At 38.9% G+C, this 22,841-nt stretch overlaps 1 protein-coding gene across 1 annotated transcript in view; it reads left to right on the top strand.

Annotated features, from left to right (window-relative positions):
* Positions 1-445: 445 nt before the first annotated feature.
* COLEC12 (collectin subfamily member 12) overlaps positions 446-22,841 on the top strand; it is a 233,437-nt gene continuing 211,041 nt past the window's right edge. The window contains 1 exon segment of the mRNA XM_020970676.2: positions 446-998. Coding sequence (XP_020826335.1) covers positions 992-998 — 7 coding nt within the window. The 5' untranslated portion in view covers positions 446-991.

Here is a 22,841-nt window from a genome sequence, read left to right as displayed (position 1 = left end):
TTCACATTACCTATCCAGATACTTCATTTATAGGAATTTCAGCCCTTCCGTGCCTTCTCATTCAATGCATATTTTGCCCATGTCTTTCCCTGAATTGTCCAAAGAGGACAATCCCCCCCTCAAAAAAATCTTTGAAGCCCCCTTCTTCGGTCTTCATACTTGACTAGGGTTCCAGAGCAGAACTCAGGTTGCCTATCACTTATACAGACTACTCTGTATGTGCTAGTTAAATAATTTTTGTTTTGAAGTATGGTTTTTTTTTTTTGCCTTTTCATACTGTGTCAGTTTAAAGTGAACTTTTGACGTTCACTATGCTTGATCGGCAAAATTAAGGCTCAAGAAGAAGCAGTTAACTTGTTGAACCATATCTAATTTATCTTAAAACTCTAGTCTCTGATCTTCACAGAGCAAAGCAATTCAGAGATCTCCCCAGGCGCTCTGGCGGTCATTGGTGTCAGCCGAGTAGTTTGGGAGACTCAGGGAGGGACACCCGCCCGGTAAACACGGAGTGTCACGCAAAGAGAGACACTGAGAGACAGAGAAAAGCTAGCGAGAGAAAGCGGAGGAGAGGACCAAGTTGCGAGAGAGGAAAGAGCTCTGTAGCTACTACTACCCCCAGGTTTCTCGCTTCGCCCTCTCCCCTTGGCTCTGAGGACTGGGTGAAAAGGGGAGGAGATGCTCTTGTGAGTTGCGCCTCCTTTCGTCGGGTCGGGTGAGTGAATGGTGTGCGATCTCCAAGTTTTCAGACTGGAAAGAGCCTGGGACGCAGAGCCCGAGCTCAGAGGACTGACTGACTGGTCGGGAGAAGGACAGGCAACAGGCACAGTTACCAGTCAGCAGCAACAGCCACTTTGGGAAGCAGCAGCAGCAGCAGCAGCAGCAGCAGCGTCCCACCGGTGTTTGAACATGGAAGTCGAATAAGAAAGAGGACCACGGCAAACTTCATAAGCGGCGCTCCAAGTCTCCCAGGCGACTCCTCTTTTCTGTCAACATGAAAGGTCAGACGAGGAGCGGGTGGGCACCTGGGGACTTGGGGAGGCTCCATCTCTCAGCTTTTCTTGGCTGCCTTTAGGCTAAGAGGGGCATCTGTCAGTACCTGGCCGGCCAGTGTAGGGCAGGGATGAGAGAGATACCTGCCCCATACTCCTGCTAGAGAGCACGGGGACCGAGGGAGGTAGAAAGCTGGCTCGGTAGCTGTCCCATATGAACTTCTTGCACACTCCTCTGGGGCACCCACGCAGATCTCATGCGTGGGTGTGCAAGTTCACGTGTATCTGTAAGGAGAAATATGCATCATGCAGACGGGATGTGAAAACTTGGAAATATTCCTCCCTCCCCCTCCCCCTCGTCTCTGAAGGAGTTTGAAACTCTAAGTAGTTGTTTACGGATTCCAGTTTCCAACTTTTTAATTGAAAAAATATGGTGAGGAGGAGAGGAGTAATAATTCTTCCCAGTCATTTTTTTTTTCCTTTAACTTTCTCAAGTATTTCCCAGCCTCTTTCCTATATTTTCGTTTTTCTTCTTTTGGGCAATTTACCAGCCGGGGAGGTTGGTATGTTGTAGTGTGAGTGTGTTTGCTCCATGATTTTGTGATGTTCTTGGTGCGCCTTCTAAACATCTGGCAATGATTAGGTGCCAGTGGAGGTTTTTAGCTGGCTTGGGAAATGTATTTGGCATCTTTCTCCATAAGATCCACTGACTGGAAAAATAGCTGTTTTCGGTTTTGAATCTCTTAAAGTTGAAACTTAAGTTTACTTGTGTGCTTAAGTTTATTTGATGCACACATGTGCTTTAGTTGTGACACATTCAGTTTAAAACTCCACTGGATTGGATCCCCTGAAGTTTTGTTTACGGAAGTATCAGATAATATCTTACCTTAAAAAAATGAAATAGTTACAAGAAGGGCTTTGCAAGGCATCCTTCTGTTTGGGAGAAATTCGGATTTTTGTCAGCAGGATTATGATTTATATCTCGGATAAATAATTACTGCGTGGGCATCAAAGGAAAATATTTAGAGGTTAGCATGCAATTGTATATACATGAGATTCAAGTTTCCTTTTTTGTTTTGTTTAAGATAACACATTTCAATAAACATGCAAGCAGGCACCAGTTCAGAGCTCAAATTAGGTAGTTGGATGCTTAAAAATGCCATCCGGATACACTTACAGTGAGTTTCCAGCACTCAGAAGACTAGTGATGTGATCACTTATTCATTTGCCAGAGTGGCTGTCTAAAGGGTGGAGCTTGGGAAGCCCACACACACTTTTAAGGAAATTTTTGGCACTATGAAGACTCACTCTCCTAAAAGGCAACCACACCATATTGTTAGGAGTGACAATTTACGTGAATTATTCTACATTCCCTAGTTATTTTAGTCCCTGCCTTAGATTTCCAATAGAGACCTACCACAAGCCAGGTGACGTATACTCCCTTTCTGAAAGGGAACTTTCTTCCTATTGGAAACAGAAGCTTCAGGGTTGTTTTTCTCATGTTGGTAGCTGGCCTAATACCATTTAATCAGTTACCAAAAGGGGGAGTGTCCAGATTGCTAAATGTTCCTTTTGTTATCCATTCCTGTCCCTTTGGCCAGAATTCACTCTTTGCTTATCACCATGGGCAGCCAGCATGTCTTACCCCCATGGCTTTCAGACTTTGCAGCCTGAGGACTGCTTCAGCAGGGCAAATCACCAACTCCCACTTACCCCAAGTATTCCCATTTGTCTCTGCAAAAAACTACAAACAAAAAGGTAGGCTTTTTTAAAAAACAAGATATGTCATAAAATTAGTTACATTTTGAATGTTTGTCAGTGTTCTTTGCAGTTTTGATTCTACTCCTGTAAAAAATATATTCTTCCCCCCACCCCACCCCCCAAAAAACCCCAACAACTAAATGATTACTTTGAGGAGATTTGCACTGCAATTTGGACCAGCCTACAGAGAATCTGGAGAATATTTACCCACTGTACACTTATAGCTAGTCTCCTTCATGGTACAATTTGAGGTATGCCTAAAGGCCTCTTACCCAAAGACATCTCTCCCCATGACTACCTGATGGTAGGGCCTGAAATTACCAGATTCTTCATGCTTTGTACAAGACATTAGGTTGAAGGCCTCCGTTAAACTGTAAATACTATCTGGAGAACTAACTCTTTTGGCCATTAGCACATCAGCTTGAATTAATTTATTGAGCTCACCCTAGCAGAAAGAATAGGACATAAGTCAGGCATAAGAGAGACAAAATGGGAACTAGGAACTGAAAAGTCCAGAACATGGGATACTTGTGGGAGGCACTGCCAGGGGTTGCCCTATTTGGAAAAGGGCCAAGTGTTCTAGCAGATATGAATAAGCAGTGAAATAGTGCAGCTGAAAGAGCTAATTCAGTTTTGGACTGGATAAGTAAACATAGAATGTTGAAAGCCGGAGAAGAAATGGTTCTGCTATACTCTATCCTGGTCAGATCACATACAGTACATTGTTTCCAAGTCAAGGTGCCACATTTGCGGAGAGACATTGATAAGAAGGAAAATTTCCAGGGGAGTGTGGCAAGGATGAGGAGAAGATGGGAAACTAAGAGGAAACATGAGAATCAGTTGAAAGAACTGAGGATATTTAGCCTGGAGAAAAGAATTGATAGGGAGGTCAGGGGGAGATGATAGCTGTCTTTAAAAATGTGAAAGATTGTCATGAAGAAGGTTTAGACTTTTTTCTGCTTGATCTCATAGGGCAGAAGTAGGAGCAAAAGATTGAAGTGATAGTGAAATAGATAACTCAACCACAGTAAACACTTCCTAACAGTTTTTGTGATTCATTCATTTCAATTGTGTCTCACTCTTTGTGACCCCATTTGGGGTCTTCTTGGCAGAGATACTGGAATGGTTTGCCACTTCCTTCTCCAGCTCATTTTATAGAAGAGGAAACTGAGGCAAATGGGATTAAATGACTTGCCCAGGATCATACAGCTAGTAAGTGTCTGAGGCCAGATTCGAACTTGGGAAGAGGAGTCCTTTTTTTAACATTTGGGTTTTTTTTTAAAGTTTTGAGTTCCAAATTCTATCCCTCCATTCCTTCCTCCCTGAGACAGTAAGCAATCAGATATAGATTATACGTGTGCAATCATGTAAAACATAGAAAGATGAGTCTTAACAAAAAAAAAAAGTCCTAACCACTAGAGCTGTCCAAAAGTAGAGTGGACTGGTTTAGGGAACAGTGAGCTACCCATCAGTGAATTAAGATTAATCAGAGGCTAGATGACCATTTGCCATTATTATAGACATTAGTCATAATTTTGGTAGATGTTGGTCTCCAAGGGTCCTTCCCAAATTAAGGATTCTGTGATTCTATGCCTAGCTAGTATGACCTTGAAGATTCAGGGGCAATCTGAAGACATCCTATATTTGGTGGGAAAAGTAGATGATAGAAGAAGTTGGCTACAAAAGTAAGGATGGAATAGTTTTAAAGGCAAACTTTGCCTGTTTACAATTTTGTCTTAGGTTTGCCCTTAGTGTACCATTTAAGAACCAAAGAAACTAATGTGATCTTAGGTTCCATTAAGAGAGGTATAAGATAGATAGGCGGTGGGGATTGTTAATAGGGTTATTCCAAAGTGGAATGGGCTGCAATGGGAGGTAGTGGGTTCCCCTTCATTGAAGTGGCAAGATGACTAAGTGCCACTGTGCTGTGGAGGGTATTCTTTTTGTTTTTAGATACGGATTGGATGGCCTCTGAGGTCCCTTCTCAATCTGAAATTCAGTTCTGTGAACTGTTGGCCTAAAATAGAGGATCAGACTAGCATTGGCCTCTATTCTTCAATTTGTCATTGATTCACTGTAAAACACTGAGTCAATCTTATCAACTTGATCATAGCATCATAGAATTCTTCCTTAATGAATTCAGAGCCTGGCTCACAGTCTTTCTCTTTTCCCAATCTCCTACCCTTATACAAGGGGATTTCATCATCATATTGGTGCTCCTTCAAATATCCTAACTTCCCTATTACTCAGTCTACTGAATTCCCTTGATCTACTTTTACTTTGCATCTCAGCTATACAGAGAGTTGTGTGCAGGCAAGAAACCCTTGACTTTGCCATTACCCACAAATGTCTTACTTTGGAGTCCATGCAACCCAAAATTATTTTATCTGATCACAGTTTTTTAGATCATTCTATCTTTCCCTATGTCCTACAATCCCTAACTTGAGTCTTCATCCTTACTCCACCATCCATTATGCCATCTTGAGTTGGCTTCAGAGAGCCTATTATTAAATTTTTCAGCATGAGCACTGATACCCCAGAAATTGTCAAATGCTATAAATCAAGGCTTGATTTATTGTTTTGTTGGTATTCTTAAGAAAATGATGGATAGAAATGCTGATAATTAAATTAAATGTAAATGTGTATATTGAGTACACTTTTAAAAAGAGTCAGTTGTTAGACATTTACCAGTACAACATCCGACCCACCACCTCTGTTATTTTGTAAAACCTCACCCTTACGCTATGCTCTCCTCTCTTCCTTTGGTGAACCAACTTAACTCCCTTTGGTGAACCAATTCAACTCTACACTAGCCTCTACTCCTGAATCTCTTCCCTCCTAGTCCTATCATCAATCAAATCTTGTTAAACTCCAATCCTGTGTTACTCCCCTCCTGCACTACCTTCGCTGCTATTCATGTGCTTCTGAGTAGAGCTAAAGGAAATCATGAAACTGTGCTTGCTGGGTCCATTACAGATTTATGTTATCTAATCTCAACTGAGCCCTAACAAGCAAGGAAAACATTCTACTCCTCCCTAATTGATTTGCTATCTCACTCCTCACAGGGGTCCTTTCAAACCTTCTGATCTCTCCTCAGATCACCCACTAAATGCCCTCCCTCTACCCTCTCAGCTAAAAAAATTCTCTTTATACTTCACTGAAAAATTTGAGGATATTCAGCAAGAACTCCACTTTCTCCCCTGCTCCTCATCTCACATCATTCAGACATGCCCCTACTAGAACTTCAGTCTAGCCTCAGATGAAGATGTGGTCCTTCTTCTTACCAAGGGCAGACCCTATACATGTATCCTGTTCCCATTCCCTCCCATCTTCTCCAGGAGATTGCTCCCCATTATCATAACCACTTTCTCTTTTATCTTCAGTCTTTCCTTATCTACTGTTATTTCCTTGCTGACTATAAGCATAACTATTTCTTCCCCATCCTTAAAAAACTCTCACTTAACCTTACTATTCACACTAGTTATCATTCTATAGCTCTTCTCTTTTTCATGGATAAATGCCTTGAGAAAGTTGTCTACACTTGGTGCTTCCACTTCCGGATCTCTGTAGCTAACCCTAATCTTTCTCCTAAGGTACAGTCCAGACAGTTGGAAATTCATTTTTGCATTTTCCATTTCCAAAAGAGAACTTGTTATATTCTACCTCACTCCTCTCTTCTGAATGTCTCTACTATTGTTGAGGCCACCACCACCCTCCCAGTAAACCAGGCTTACAACTTCAGTGCCATCCCTGACTCTTCACCTGAATCATCCCACATGTTCAACCCATTAACAAATCTTGTTATTTCTACCTTCACAACATTATTTGCATATATTCGCTTCTGTCTGTACTCACATACCCACCACCTTAGTTCAGAGTTTCATCATATCATTCCTGGATTATTTAAATATATAAATATGCTGGAGGCAATGGGTTGATTGACTTGCCTAGGGTCACACAGCTATTAAGTGTCTGAGGCAGAATTCGAACTCGGGTTCTTCTGACGCCAGGGCCAGTGCTCTATCCACCTAGCTACCCCTCATCCCTTGATTATTGCAATAGATATCTTTCTCCCAGGTCTCCCTGCTTCTAGTCTTTCCCTACTCCAAGCCATCCTTCAACTACCTGACAAGGTCAATTTTTTAAAGTGTCTTACCATACATATCACCTCCCTTTTCAATGAGCTTCAAGATCAATTCTAAAGTCTTTTGTCTGCTGTTTAAAGGAAACATAACTTGGACCCTTCCTGTCTTTCCAGTCTGCTTAAACTTGTCTTGTCTCCACTCACTCTCCAATCCATCTATTCTGACCCAATTGTACTTCCTCAAACATGACTCTCTCTTTTCACTAACTATCTCTCACACCTGGAGTATGTTGCCTCTTCACTTTTGCCCTCTTGGTTTTCCTGGCTTTTTAAAAGACAACTCAGATTTGCCTTTTGCAGGTAAACCTTCAAGACCCACCTCCAGATCAGGTTCTACCTCCTTTGTATTTATGTTGATGTTCCCAGATGTTTTCTTGTTGTCTCTCCCATTAGAAAGGACTCTTTTGGCCATTCTTTGTATGCACAGTGCCTAGCACACAGTTAATACTTAAAAGCCTGTTGACTAACTAAGAACTAGAAAAGATCTTATGGTTCTGTTTCTTTTTTCACAACATGACTGATATGGAAATAGATTTTACATGATTGCACACATATAACCTATATCGAATTGCTTACCATCTTAAGGAGGAGGGAGGGGAAGGAAGGAGGGAGAAAAACTTGGAACTCAAAATCTTATAAAAAATGAATGTTAAAAAATTGTCTTTACGTGTAATTGAAAGAAATGAAATCCTCTTAAAAATAAATAAAAATAGAAACAAAAAAGTCCAACCCTTTCATTTTGCAGATAAAGAAATTGAAGCTCAAAGAAATTAGGCAAACATGCCCAACATCACATAGTAAGTGACAGAACTGGGATTCAAAGACAAATCCTCTTCTTTCAAATTCTATGTACTTTCCACTACTTCAGGTTATTTGTCCTTATGTAAAAGAGGGATAATGATCCATGTCATTGGTTTAATTTATCCGATTTTTCAAAATGTTCTTTGTGATATCGTTGTTGAAAAAATATTTTTTTCTTAACTCTGTGATAGGTCCAAAAATATTAGAGCTGTTTGATATAATTGAGGTACAATCAGCTCTCCATTACCTACATAAATGGAGAAAAGGGTTACAAAAGAACAATATGTAGTTTTAAATCAATCGATCAATCAACAAGCAGTTATTAAGTGTCCCTTATGAGCTGGACTCGTTGTTGGGTGCTGGAAATACAAAGACAATTTTAAAATTTCACATACATATGTAACCTTAAGTTTCTTTATGTTTATTTTTTTGTTAGAGCAGATTTACCTTCCTAATTAACTTTTCCTGTAAATCATTAAAGAACTCTTTTGCATACCTTAAGTAAACACCAAACAAATGGTTGAGTTACAAGGAAAGAGTTGGGAATTCAAAAACTGCTATTGGTGTTCCCCCAGGTCAATAACCCACTTGAGAGTTCCTCTAAGTTAAAGACAATAATGATAACTAGCATTTAGCAATATCGCCAGTGCAGTTATTGAAATATTTCTTTGTCTTTTAATCACTAACGCATGATTCAGAAATCCAGAATTTCATGAATATTTGATTTCCAGAATTATGGAATCCAATATTAACCCTGTAAAACAGCCTTTAAAGGAAAGCATTAATGTAAAGCCTTCTTTAACCAAACACAAAATCAATGGGCACCTCAAGAGTTATGGGAGTTCATAAATATTGCCAAAGAAAATCTAGCCCCTATGTTCTTCTATTGCCTTTGTAAGGTACATATTTGGCTTTCTAGTTCTGATGTTTAAATCTTGGTTGTCATGCTTAAGATAACTAGCACTTTTCAAGGAAGGATATTCACACACTCCTCTTATGAGTAACATTAACACCAGTCTACTGAGTGAGTTCAGCAAACAGCTGTCTCCATTTCTATTTCCTCTATCCCTGGAATAACTAACGAAACAATTATATCATTATAAATTTGCAAAGAGCAAATGATGTATTCTGTTCCTGGAATTCTGGGATTCTTTTAAATTGATTAAAACATGAAGTGCTTCTTCGATTGATAGCCAGGTCCAACCCTTTAATATGAAACCGTGCTTATAAATCTTGTTAAGATTTTCTAATAATTATTCACAGTGCTTACTAAAGGATCTCTGATTCTTCATCTAGAGTAAGGTAGGTCATTCCTCAATCACATTCTCCAGTTCTGAACTTTGGGGATGTTTGTGAGTTCTGATGCAGCATTTGTTGCCTAAGAAACAGCTGAAAACAACTGCCACACATTACAACATACATACAGAACCACTGGACTAATTTAACACAGGGGAGGAAGGACATTGCTATTAAAACATGGTGTTCAGCTGCATATTTTTTATGCTTTTGTATATAAACATCTTTGAAATGCTGTTTAGTAATAAAGAGTTTTAACATTCATCAGTAAGTGGTGTACTCCCCCACCCCTATTCCTCTTCCCCTTCTCCCACCCTCCCCCCAACTTCTGGACTCATCATCTTTTGCTTTTCCAGGGCTTGTCTAAGATTTTTGTTCTGTTTAAGAACAAAAGAAAAGCATATACAGAGGCTGTTTCTGTACAGGTCTAAGGGGATGATGTTAGTTAAGGGGAAAACTAGAAAAAAGAGAAGAAAGCTTTTTCCTTCTCTGTGTGTGTTTGGAGGGGGGTGGGATTAACAGGTGGAGGAAGTGATTGAGCTCTTATTTTGATAGGCAGGTTTTTACAGATGAGGAAACTGAGGTCCAGAAGAAGCAAGTGGGATTTATTCAAAATCATGGACCCACTAAGTGATAAAATTGAGACTCAAACCCAGAACCTCTGACTCCAAACCCGGTGGTTTTTTCCCCCTCTACCCTGCACTGGGTAAAGACGTTAATCCTTTTGTCATTAGAAATGACTCCCTTAGGCAGAATTTGGGCCTGAATCAAGCACAATCCAATTTAGAAGAGGCTGAGCTTACTGATGAATGAATAAATGTGGATAGTTTACTGCTAGCTTCCACCACTGAAAACAATTTGAGCATAAGCAGTGCTGACAGCTTTGCCATGAAAAACTTAAATATTGTCAGCAGTAGAATTTCCAGACATAAATCATAACACTTGGTGGGTGATCAGTAAGAAACAGAAATAGGTGACAATGAAGGACAGTAATATATCTTTACAATGTTTATATGTGTGTGTGTGTATGCATAGTATATGTACATCTATATCCATATATACACACACAATATACATATATGCACAATCTTTAGAAAGACCATTTTATTTTCTCTTCTTGTTAGCAGACTTCTGCCTAACCACACAAACCATCGAAAGCTGGTGGGAGGTAAAATTCAAGTTTAAGCAACTGTATGATTTTCATTTAATTAAATGGAATGTGAACAGCCAAAACTCGTGTAGTGCTTTGAAAATGTCCTGTAGATCATTTAAGGGGAATGAAACTTGATGTTTATGATTGCATAGCAACAAATGCCAACAAAACTAGAAATTAATATTACACAATTAAGCTGCCAGTGAGCTCACATGAGCACTCAACAACTAATGGAGACATTTAAATGTGTCATGAAAATTAAGTCAACATTCCTTCTTGGTATCTGTAATTGGTAGGAGACATGAAAAACAAATCATCAGATTCAAATAAGTCTATGTTACTGCATTATTAGAGGCACGCTGACTATTCCCCTGTGCCAGGGAAGTGACGATTGGTCAAAGAGGTCAAACATTTGAAATTCTAAGTAAATCACTGGTTTACCTCCTATGCTGCTTTGTGGGAGTTTCTTCTTCTCTTCTATGGCCCTGGGTTTTTCTTTACAACATAGGAATCTAAGAAAGACATTTTTAAAGGGAATGATGCTCTACCAATGAAAGAAGCCTGCACATAAAATATGTGAGAAATTTTTAAAAGGATTATAATTGTAAGCATTTCACTCAGAGATTCTGAGGTGGAATCTTATATACTTTGAACAGGTCATTATATTTATGTAATGGGTTATATAAAGTCAAGGTCGTTTAATCCTAAAAGTCCATTTTAACTTAAATATCTCAGGTAATATGTCAAATACTTTAGGTGAAAAAGTTCATTTTTTTGGTCAGGTATACTTAAGTAATTACAGATGTGTCAGAGCTGACCTTCCACTGGTATTTGGGACCCAGTTTGTCCATTTTATTTGCCTTCAGCTGAGAACACCTCTACTTCACCATCACCATGACCGACATCATCACAGCTACTTCCTTTGAAGTTTCAGAAGAATGCCCTCCATAAACTTGCGTTATAAATCAGTAAAATGAGTAAGCTTTTCCCATTTGCATAAGCTGCCCAATCTAGTACATGTCATCAGACATTGGCCTAGGTGAAGGTAGGCAAGGTAGGGTGCAAAGCATAGAAGGGCGCAACAAGGGACATGTTAAAGACTACACACTTTTAGTCTTTATTTTCTTTTTATTTTAAATATGTACATAGATGATCATCATAACAAACACAAAATAAAATTTAGATTTTATTTTTCTTTTAAGTATATAAATTGCTTGCTTGCCTATGTTTCTTTCTGGTCTTCCTTCTGTTCTTTTCTCTGCATTAAAAAAAAAAAGATGTTGCCATGACCCTCTTTTATTTTTTTTTTCATTTTTTTCCCCACTACCCTGTTGCCATCTTTCTCACCTCCCTGACACCTCTCCCTCTCAAATAGACATGATCAAGCAAAATCAATTTGCTCATCAGCCAGGTCCGAAGATGCACGTCTCCTTCTGCAACTAGCCCATTACCACTTTGTCAGGAGATAGGTAGCATTGCAGTGGTTTGTGGGGTGCTGGGAACTATTTAACAACTAGCTGGGGGTGAGGGGTGGGGCTGGAATGTACATATGAAGCACTTTCAAATTTAGTCTTCAATATTAATACTTTCTCACCTTCTTAAGTCTGGACAATCAACAAAACACCAAGCCAATCTCTAATTTGTAACTTGCTTATTTCCAAGGTGTAAGGGCCCATACTGAAAATTTAACAACCAGCTCCTGTGCTGGCTCCAGCACAGCCCTGGGCGTGCTTCATTATGGTCAAGCCTCTGGAATCATAGTTGATCATAAATGCATGTATTTTCAATACTAGAAAATTCTTCTCTCAACAGAAAGGTATTTATGCTATGCTAAGTGCTCCAGCAAAGGCTCAAATTCTTCATAAAGCAGAGATATGAATGTGGGGAGATGAGATTCTGAAACTTTATCAGGGGATAAAGTAGCACTATGGCTGTCAGCAGTCAGTCGATAAACATTTATTAAGTGCCTACTATTTGCTGGTGCACACTGTGCAAAGCACTGGAAATACACATATGAAAAAAGAAAGATAGTCCCTGCCCTCCAGGAGCTTCCAATCTTAGCTGAAGGGGGCATTGCAAAACAGAGTACCTAGGGCTGGAGCAGGATGTTTCTGGAGCCAAAATTTAGCAGAGCAGCTGATAAGAAATGAAGTTAGCTGGAAAATTCTGAGCCCTCTACAAATTAAGGTTTTTAGAGAAGTTTATTGCTTCTACCTGCTGCCCTGTAATCAGAGGGAAGAGGCACCCGAGGAAGCTGAGGAAGGGTTGAATCTGAGCACTGAATCATTCTCTGTGATCATGAGATTTCAGGTGATGAGCTCATCGTGGTGGAAGCAGATATCTATAATCAGCACCATGACTGATTGCTTTATGCCTATTTGTATCTGGCAGACCTCCTGAGAGTGGGTAAACCAAGACTAATTTCAAATAAGGACATAAGAACAAAGGACTATAGGAAACACCACACAAATTTGTATCTGCAAGGTAGGAAAGAGGAGCAAGGTGGTGAGGAGGAATGTGTACTGAATTTGGAATCAAGGATCTGAGTTCTAATCCTGCCCCTGATACTGTTTATCCAGGTAACCTTGGAGGACTCCTCTGTGCCTCAGTTTCTTCATCTGTAAGATAAGGGGGTTATTTCTAAGCTACCTTCAGCTAGGTGGCACAGTGGATAGAGTACCAAGCCTAGTCAGCAAGCCTCTTCTTCCGGAGTTAAAATCTGGTTGAAGACACTTACTAGCTGTGTGACTCTGGGCAAGTCACTTACCCTGTTTGCCTCAGTTTCCTCATCTGTAAAATGAGCTGGAGAAGGAAATGGCAAACCATTCCATTATCTTTGCCAAGAATACCCCAAATGGGGTCAGGAAGAGTCAAACACAACTGAAAAACAACTGAACAACATGCTTCCTTCTAGCTCTAAATTTGTCAGATGATTATCTATGCCTGTCTGTGGCATAGATTTCACAATAAGCTGGATTATTATCTAACACTGTTTTCCCTAATGTTTAGAATTTGTTTGTAATTTTAACATTAGTCGCTATCATAGAACGATTAGTCTCAAAACAGTCTCTATTCACGGTCCTCTAACTGTATGGCACTGGGTTAGGTACCATGAGGTATCATGAGGTACAAAAATGAATGCATACGTTTCAGTTCCCACTCTCAAGGAACTTTCTGTCTAGTAGAATAAGAATTGTACACAAATAACTAAGAAAAAAGAATAGAACTTGAGAAGTGATGTCACTAGAGAGATACAAGGGGTTATGTGAATGCAAAGGAGAGAGAGTTCACTTTTTATGGGAATATATCAGGACATGCTTTGTGGAGAAGGAATCAATCGATCGACAAGCAAATTCAAAGCTTCTGAAGCAGGATTTGCCTTGAAAGATGGATGAGATTTTAACTAGTGGAAATGCAATGGGCAGCATTACAGATGGAGGGGCATAGCACAGGCAAGTGAAGAGTTGCACACACCTGGTAAGAGAATGGAAGTTCTTGAGAGCAGGGATTGTTTCCTTCTTTGCATTTGTATCCCCAGTGCCTTGTACTTAGTAGGTGCTTAATATATACTTGTTGACTGATTGAATGAATGAATGAATGAATGAATTGGAATGATCTTGGCTGGAACACAGAATATAGGAGGAAAACAGTCTGGAAAGTTAGGTCAGAACTAGATTGTAGAGGGTCTCAAATGTCTAATTGCAAAGTTTGGACTTAATTCTGTAGTCAGTGAGGGAGCAGTAAACTTTTATGTGCAAAGCAATGATATTATAAGAAGTAATAAAGTGTGATTTTCTTCTATTTAAATATTCAAATCTGTAGTCTTTTTACTCAATCATTTTGCATTCTTCAAAAAACACATTGATATTTTATTTCTAAAGTTAGGTCTTTTTTTTGTAGTATTCTTTGCCTTAGTATAACTGGAGACAAACTATTTGTCCTTTTTTTCTGTTCTGGAAGATTTATCATGTTTTCATTATAATTATAATAATGTCGCTGTCATTATTTATCATGCTTTTTATACCTAATAACAATAGCATTATTATTACTCATGTTACTATATTATACTTATATTGTTACTTTTATTTCCTTCATCATAAGTTTAATTGCTGATTAGATTACATATAAAATGCTGATCTCTATGAAATAAAACAAGAATTAGCAACCTCCTAATGGACAGAGTAACAAAAACCATTTTCCTGATTTCTGTGCATTTGACATATCGAAAGTCAGCTTGGTGGAACAGATAGAGTGCTGGATGTGGAGTTAGGAAGACCTGAGTTCAAATCATCCCTCTGCTACTTATAACCTATTAACCAAGGACAAGTCCTGTAAGTTCTCAAAGTCTGTTGCTTCATCTATAAAATGAGAACAAAGATGGCTACATAACATACTTAAGGGGTTGCTTTAGGTCCTGAGTTGCTAATAATATATGTAAGAGATTTGCAAAATCTAAAGCACTATATGAATGATAGCTATTATCAATTTCTCCAAAATCTCCAGGATCTGTAATTTCATCATTGTGGGTATTCCTACTGGTGCCGATTATATCTCCTTTAGACCTTAGATTGTTTTAAAGCTTTTGTGTGGTCCCATTTTATTTTTCAAATTGTATGAATCTGATAGGACAAAAGTGATTAAGTTAAGAAGAATCACAAGCATCTAAGTTGAGCCAGTAGCACCAAACCAAGCCCTTTAGAATGTGCAGTTTGAACATGGGAGGTAGGAACAAAGAGATTTAACACAGAATTCACTTGAATTGGGTTTCCTAAGCCCAGTTTGGGCTCCTCATTTGCACTTAATCAGAGTAATATAGCTCTTGGCTTTTAGCACAGTTGTTTAGATGATCTAAAAATAAGGTTAAGTGATTTTAAAAGAAAGTGCATTTATCAGTTTTCCACCATAGAATGTATCTCTAACCACATAGCATTTGTGACACAGAGATACAGTGTTTGGTTTAGATTCTTCTGGCCAGAGTCTCCTTGCATCATGGAGCTCTTGTAGGCTTTGGAGAAAGGGATTCAGAAAGCTACAAAAATGATTAAATGGGAACCTCTCAAATACTGAATGAAAATGTGAGTCATGTTCCATTTAATTTGCTGAAGACTAATATGCTGTCTAAAGGGGCCTTTCAGGGCACACAACTTATTTCTTTACTCTTTAGTTCTCAGGTTGCAGAAATCAGAGGCAGTTGACTTAGTATAGATCATTATTCACCCCAAACTAGCTTAATGGATGAAAAATGCCAAAGATTTCCCTAAACTTTCTTCAACTATGAAGGAATAAACAAGACTGCCTATCTTATTTTATCTCTGTTTATCCCCAAAACAAGCATTGGAGCTTATTACATTTATAATAATTGCCTGCTGTACCTAAAACTGTCATTTTAGGTCTTACTTTTGAATAAATCATTGTGTCTTCTGATTGCAAAACAAGAAGTCCAGAAAGTAACTCAAGTCCACCTCTTATGATGCCATTGAGCAATCCATGAATAATTAAATCATCCACACAGTCCATCTACTGTTTGAGGGAAAAACCTGAGGCTGGGGAGGAAAAAGGCAGATACAAATAACACTTTAAAATCATATATGTCAGCTATTTAATGATACTGCATTGAATTCGTTCCATATGTTTGCAGTATCCTTTACAGCAACCAGCTGGAAAGGCAGATGGAAAAGAAGAAAGCAACATAATAAACTATATACACTTAAAATAAGCTTTAGAAAGCTGTAAACCAAGGACATTCCCAAACACAGACTTAATATAGATAAAATGCACTTTAAAGAATTACTTTTCTTCATTTTTACATCAACTAATCAATAAACATTTATTAAGTACCTACTGAGTGCCAGGCACTGTACTAAACACTGGTAATACAAAGACAAAAATGAAACATTATAAAGGAGTTGACATTCTAAAAGAATACATAAAAGGTAGCAAATGGAAGCAAGCCTTGGTTTCTTGAATGGTTGGGCAGCAGCATATTTTCCATGGTTTGCCTATGATGTGAGTTAAGTGTCTGAATTCCTGGTTAGTGTTAGTAGGTTAATCACAGGGCATGAATCCCTATAAATGACGAACTTGAGTTTAACCGAATAGTGAGCCAACTGTTAGAATGTGCTGTACAGAGCGACTGAAGTTCTGGTATTCATTCTTGACTGAACTGTGAACTAAACAGAGGTTATTGGTCCCTTCCCTCCTAAGAACCTAGACAGCCAGACCAAACTGAAACCAAATACATGTGATTTAAAAAAAAAAAACACTTTTGAAATAGAACAAAGATGGAGCATCAATACAATCTCCAAACCAAGCCTGGACCAAGCATAGATTCATTAAGTGCCTGCTTGAAGACTATGGCAGCAAAGAGCCCTGGTATCACTGCTACTGTCCACAGGCCAGCTGCTCTCTCTGCAGCTCTGGATTGGCAATGAAGCTATCACCTAGAATTCTTCCTTATTGTCATAACAGCTATGTGTATTTTCAGACCAGCCATAGAGTCAGAGTTATGAAGGACCTTAGAGAGATCTTCTGGCTCAATGTTTTATTCCATGCAGTACTTCTTCATTCTTAGGATGAATGGGGGGAGAGGAGGGGAAAGGAGAAGGAAGAAAAAAAGTAAAAAAAAAAAAGAAGGTTACATGAAAACTTTATTATATATTTTAGAGGAGTAGTAAGTTGTACATAATAGATTTGCAGTGTCATGTGCAACCATCTTTTTAAAATTCTACCATGTTATGGAAATGCTTGTTTTATTTCATAAATAAAAAATTTTTAAAAAAAAGAATAAAGAGGCAGTATGGCATGGGGGAGAGATTGATGACTCTGGAATCAGAGACCCTGGGTTCAAATCATGCTTCTATAACTGATAAATTCAGTAAGTCACTTAACTCTTTCTGGACTTTGGTATCTTCCCCTTCAAAATGAGGTAGTTTGAGTAGCTGACCTCTAAGGTCCAGTCCTAGATCTGTGATTCTATGTAATAACTCATATTTTTATTGTGCCTTTAGGGTTCACAAATTACTGTGAGAGATATTTTTTGGCTATTGTTGGGTCCTTTCAGTTGGGTTCAATTCTTTGTGACCCCATTGGGGTTTTCTTGGCAAAGATACTGGAGTGGTTTGCCACTTGCTTCTCCTCATTTTACAGGTGAAGAAACTTAAGCAAAAGGGGGTAAATGATTTGCCCAGAGTCACCCAGCCAGCTAGTAAGTGAATTTGAACTCAGGTCCTTCTGACTCCAAGCCCAGAACTCTATCTGTTTTGCCAGTTCATACCTCCTCAATATAAATTAACCAAATACAGCTTTGACAAAGGGACATTTACAGAAAGTTGTGGCATGGCCTGAAGCACAGGCAGAGCAGACTGCACATGTTTGAAGGACTGGGCCCCCGTAGCCCAACCCTCTGCTACATGTAGGTCATTTTCCTGATTCTTCTTGCTTTGTACCCATCCATTCAAGTCTTCCCAATGCTTTTCTGAATCATATATTATGGAGCAGAATGTGCCATGTGCCATAACTTGTTTAGTCATCATCTAATCAATGAGCACTTATTTTGTTACAATTAAATTATTTTGTTACAATTTAATTCCTGATAATCAAAAAGTATAATGGCTGCTTGTGAGGTAGTGGGTTGCCTTTTACTCAAAGTGTTCAAGCAGGGGCTAAATGACCCCTGGCCAGGGATGTTGTGAAGAGATTATGGAAGATACAGGGATAATATAAATGACCTCTATGGACCCTTCTATTTAAACCCAAGGAATCTACCAGTTTATGATGGATCATTTAGTTTCCTTTAGCAGAGCTACAGAGATGACAGTTTTTGTTTTCCTCAACATTTACTTTGATGTTTTAATTTCTAATAGACATACATGAACAAAATCTCTTTGTTGGGTCCTCAATAATTTTAAGAGTATTAAGGAGTCTTAAGACTAAAACATTTGAACAGAGCTATATTGAAGGATCTTTAATCTCAGTGGCATTGGTTCTCCAATTTCCTCATCCTGTATGATTTTTGTCCATGTTCTACCTTAAATGCTTCATAGGAGATTTACCCAACATTTGGCCCTTCCTTTTATTGTTTTAGTATCTTGAGGAGTATCAGCGCACCATTTGGGTTATCTTGCTTTGCATCAATTAGTTTTTAAAAAGTAACATGGGCTGCTTGTGAAGTAGTGAGCTCCCTTTCATGGAAAGTGTTCAAGCAGAGGCTGACTGACTACTACAAAGGAAATTATAAAGAGGCTCATAGAACACAGGGAAATTGTTGTCTCTCATTCACATCATATGACTGGACCATCTAATGTTACTTATACTACTTCTCATAGGCAGCTCTCCCTTAGTAATATGTTACCCTCTGCTTATAGCCACCACAAGTTAAGTCAGCAGGCATTTATTAAATACCTACTATGTGCCAGGCATTGTGCTAAGTCCTGGCAATACAAAGAAAGGCAAAAATAGTCCCTGTGCTCAAAGAGCTCATTCACTGTTTAATGGGGAGACAACATGCAAATAATTATGTACAAAGAAGATATAGGCACTCTAATTGGAAATAATTCAGGGAGAGAGCAAGGGGGCACTAGCGGCTGTTTTTATTTTTTGTGATTATAATTTTCCCAAGATCATGGTGTTCCATAATTTGCATCCATTTGGTGTCATGGAGAAAATATCACTGTTTTTTTTAAAAGGCAGTTGGGGTTAAGTGACTTGCCCAAGGTCTCACAGCTAGTGTCAAGTGTTTGGTCTGAGGCTGGATTTGAACTCAGGTCTTCCTGACTTCTGGGCCAGTGCTCTATCTACTGCGCCACCTATGTGCCGCAGAAAATATCACTGTAGACATGTGTTTGATAACACAGCAAATAACCTGCATTTAAATATTTGAAATTAAGGAACAGGGAAGGGGGGGTTGGATGGAAGTACCAGAGATGCTTCTGAGTTTCACAGACTGCCTCCAAAAAATCATCTCCCCCCATTTGAAAATGTTTTTTTTCCCTGGAATCTAGAAGACTCTGAATTCCAGAAACATAGTAAAATAAGCTCTACTTGAACTTGCATTACTATGTAAAAGCAAGACTCAAAGAATAAATCACCAGTAGAATTCTGTTCAACATACCATATTGCATGATCTCGAGCCAGCTTGGCTCTGTGCCAGTTACCAAGGAGAGCTGGAGGGGGAAAAAAATCACATTTCAAAACAGTGCAGCAAAATACAGCATACCCCATAGGTATTAAAACTCTAAAATGCATCTGCCAAAGCCAAAAACTATGTTCTCCCTGATATAAATCTTAAATTAAACACTTTTATTGTTGTTTAATTTGTTAAGGTCACCTCTTCCCTGAAGACAAGTTGCTGTCAAAGACAGGAATCAAGTTCAGGCAACTTCAGTCTCTGGGTCTTAAATCTCAACCAAATCCTTATTTGTTTAGGAATCTAGTACTTGCTTTGGCTTTGAATATGTCAAAAACAGTACTGGAAAAGTGGCAGGCTGCTCAGGAGACCTGTCTGAGAAGGGCATCAAGTCAGATGCCACTCTCTTAGGGAAGGCATTAAGTTTGGGTTTGAGAAGCCAGAAGGAAGATTTTGAAAGGATTCTGGCACACTCGCCTGTTGTGCCATGACATCCACAAAGATGGTTAGGGATGCGCTTTGCTTGTCTCTCCATGTCTTGAGAAAAATGTTAGGAGACACTCTAAGGTTGTGTGTGCTGAGTCAAACATCATCAAACCCATTTGGGCCTTGGAAAAGCTGTTGTATGCCTGCCACAGCTGAGAACATTTTTTATGAAAGGAAATTCATTTTTAACCACTTATCTTGTGCCTGTACACTGCTAGACTGACCCACACTCAGACATAATCTTGTCGACTTGTTCCATATTCCCCAGTTCCATTCCCTGATCCTCTGTGCTCTCTGTGTCTCCCGAGCCCTTATTTAGATGATCTGTTTGTGAAGGGAGCTGCCAGGAAACCAGTCCACTTGACTTTTGGGTGTAAGCACCTCGGCCAGGGCAGCAGACACCGGAGCCAGGACATTCACACCCCTTTAAATATTGTGTAACAGGCATGAGTGTAAGCGACTTGGTTGTCTGTCCTATCAACAGACAAGGTTTGTCATTTAATTGTAGAGCAATCTGAGCCTCTCATCAATTCAACTCACAGGAACTATTAGCCAAAATGGATAGAAAGGTTACCACTCTTTTTGTCAACAAACTTTCCATATAGAACATAAAACTGAGGGGGCAGCTGGGGCGGGGCAGCTAGGGGGCACAGCAGATAAATCACCGGCCCTGAAGTCAGGAGGACCTGAGTTCAAATCCAGCCTTAGACCAAACGCTTGACACTTAATAGCTGTGTGACCCTGGGCAAGTCACTTAACCCTAATTGCCCAAAAATAAAAAATTTAAAAATTAAAAAAAAAACCTAGAACATAAAACTGTGGATCCATGTCGAAGAAAAACCAATTCACTCATATACTCAGGGTATCCTCACAGACACCCAATCTCATTTACTTCTTCACAATAAGTAGGATTGGCAAAATGGAAGACTATAGAAAAGGAAGAGAAAAGGTGCTACAGACTTCAGACCCATTCTTAAGATATATTTTCTCACAATAAATGAGCACTCCAAGTATACAGTTTCATCCATTTGGGTATTTCAGACAAGTGTTGGGCCTTTGGGGGAAAGGAGTCATAATTTTCTGGATTGGTTGGTCAGTCAATAAACATTTATTAATTTCCTACTATCTGTTGGGCATTGGGCTAAGCTTTGGATCATTGAAGATGGTACATTTTTTATGTCAGTTAGCCAAATAATTTATCTTCATAGACCCAGTGGAAATAAAAAACAAATCAGTGGATTATGACAACTGAGTATATTTTTGAGGTAAATCAAGATCAGATGTAATAATGGTGATGAATAATAATTTTCTTAGAGCTCCGAGAGACCTAGATATGGTATAATAAGCCTTAATTTTCCTCATTAAATGTGTTTGGCTGTAGTTTTGAAAAGCAGCAAAGTCTGCCCTACACAACCACACCTAATTTAAACTTTAAAATGAGAAGCCTTTGAGTTCAGCCCTCATAGAATAGGGAGGCAACAGTCTGATGGAATGTTAAGCATTTGTATTTATCTGTATCTAGGAGGAGGATTTTAGGCTATTTAGAAGCTAGCCTGGCTTACATAATTTTTAATGCTTAGTTGTTTCCAAATCTGTCTCAAACTTTTTTCTTGTTAAGTGACCAAAGAATTTGACACAGCAAGGAAATTACCTGTGCTTCTTTGGTTTGTGGTATGCTTTCACTGGATAAGCAGAGCAATATAAAGGAGAAAACACTGGACATAAAGTCAAAAAACCTTCTCTTACCCTTGTGCGCTCACATATAGTGGGAACATTGCCTTCCGTTGTTCTTTCTGCTACCAAGTTGTCCCCTTTCCAATCAGTCCTTTACTCAGCTGCCAAAATGAATCTTCAAATGGCACAGGTCTGCTGGTTATTTTATTACTTTACTCAAAAAGATTCAGTGGCTCCTTATTACCTTTAAGATAAAATATAATTCTTTAACCTGTCCTTAAGGTCTTCTCAAAACTGGCTCCAACCTTCCTTTCCAACCTTATTTCACATTGCCCTACTCCACTCACTCAACATTCCAGGCAGCTTGGGTGACTGGCTAGTTCTGGAGATTTGTCCAGCTTTTTCCTGCTTCTGCTCTTTGATAGAGGCTATCCCTTGTGCCTGGAGTAGATTCCTTCCTTATCTCTGTCTTTTGAAATCTTTCTTTTCCTTCAAAGCTCAGCTACCATATCACCTCCTCCATAAAGATTTCCATAATTCCTAAGATCTGTGGTGTCAAACTCAAATAGAAACTCAAACCAAATACAGCCACTAGTCCGTACATAAGGAGCCATGTTGTCTCATAGTGACTTAGTTTTAAAGTATGATATTTATCTATATTTTCTTACAATTTTATTTATTTTGTTAAATATTTCCCAAATATATTTTAACCTGGTTCAGGCCACACTGGGAAGTCTTGTGGGATGCTTCTCACCTGCAGACCATATGTTTGCAATCTCTACACTAAATGGAGTTGATTTTTTTTTCACTACTATTTTCCTCGTAGCCCAGATCTCTTCTTTGCCCCTGGTATTATAACTAGATATATGTAGCATTCCACTCATGCAGTAGATTATAAAGTCAGTCCTTGAAGGCAGGACTGTTTCATTTTTAAAATTTTTATACCTCCAGAACCTAGAATATTGTGCCTTGTTCACAATCAGTAAATAGTTGCTGGTTGAATTGCCTTTTGGAATCCATAAGACTTTCCCTGATCCCTGAAGGTAAAGGGGATCACTCCCTCTCTCCTTCCCCAAGTCTTTCCTGCTATGTTTTGATTTTTCTTCTAATTAGTATTATAATTATTTGCATATATGTCTCATTCACCTACTAGAATGTGAACTACTGCAGTGTCCTTTTCCATCTTTGTATCCCTGTCTGGCACAATGCTGTGTACACAGTTGGAATTTAATAGATATTTGTTGAATTGACTGAAGGGCTCACCTCTGCTGTTTACTAGCTGCATAATTGTGAATCACTTAACCTCTGAGCCTGTTTCCTCATCTCTAAAATGGGAATAATACTACTACATGCCTCTCAGGGTTTTGAATACATCAGAGAAAGTATTGGAAAATGACAGGGAACTCAGGAAAT

Source organism: Phascolarctos cinereus, unplaced genomic scaffold (assembly GCF_003287225.1).
Source record: "Phascolarctos cinereus isolate Bilbo 61053 unplaced genomic scaffold, phaCin_HiC Scaffold_4;HRSCAF=312, whole genome shotgun sequence".
NCBI lineage: Eukaryota > Metazoa > Chordata > Mammalia > Diprotodontia > Phascolarctidae > Phascolarctos > Phascolarctos cinereus.
This window is presented reverse-complemented; position numbering and strand designations above follow the sequence as displayed.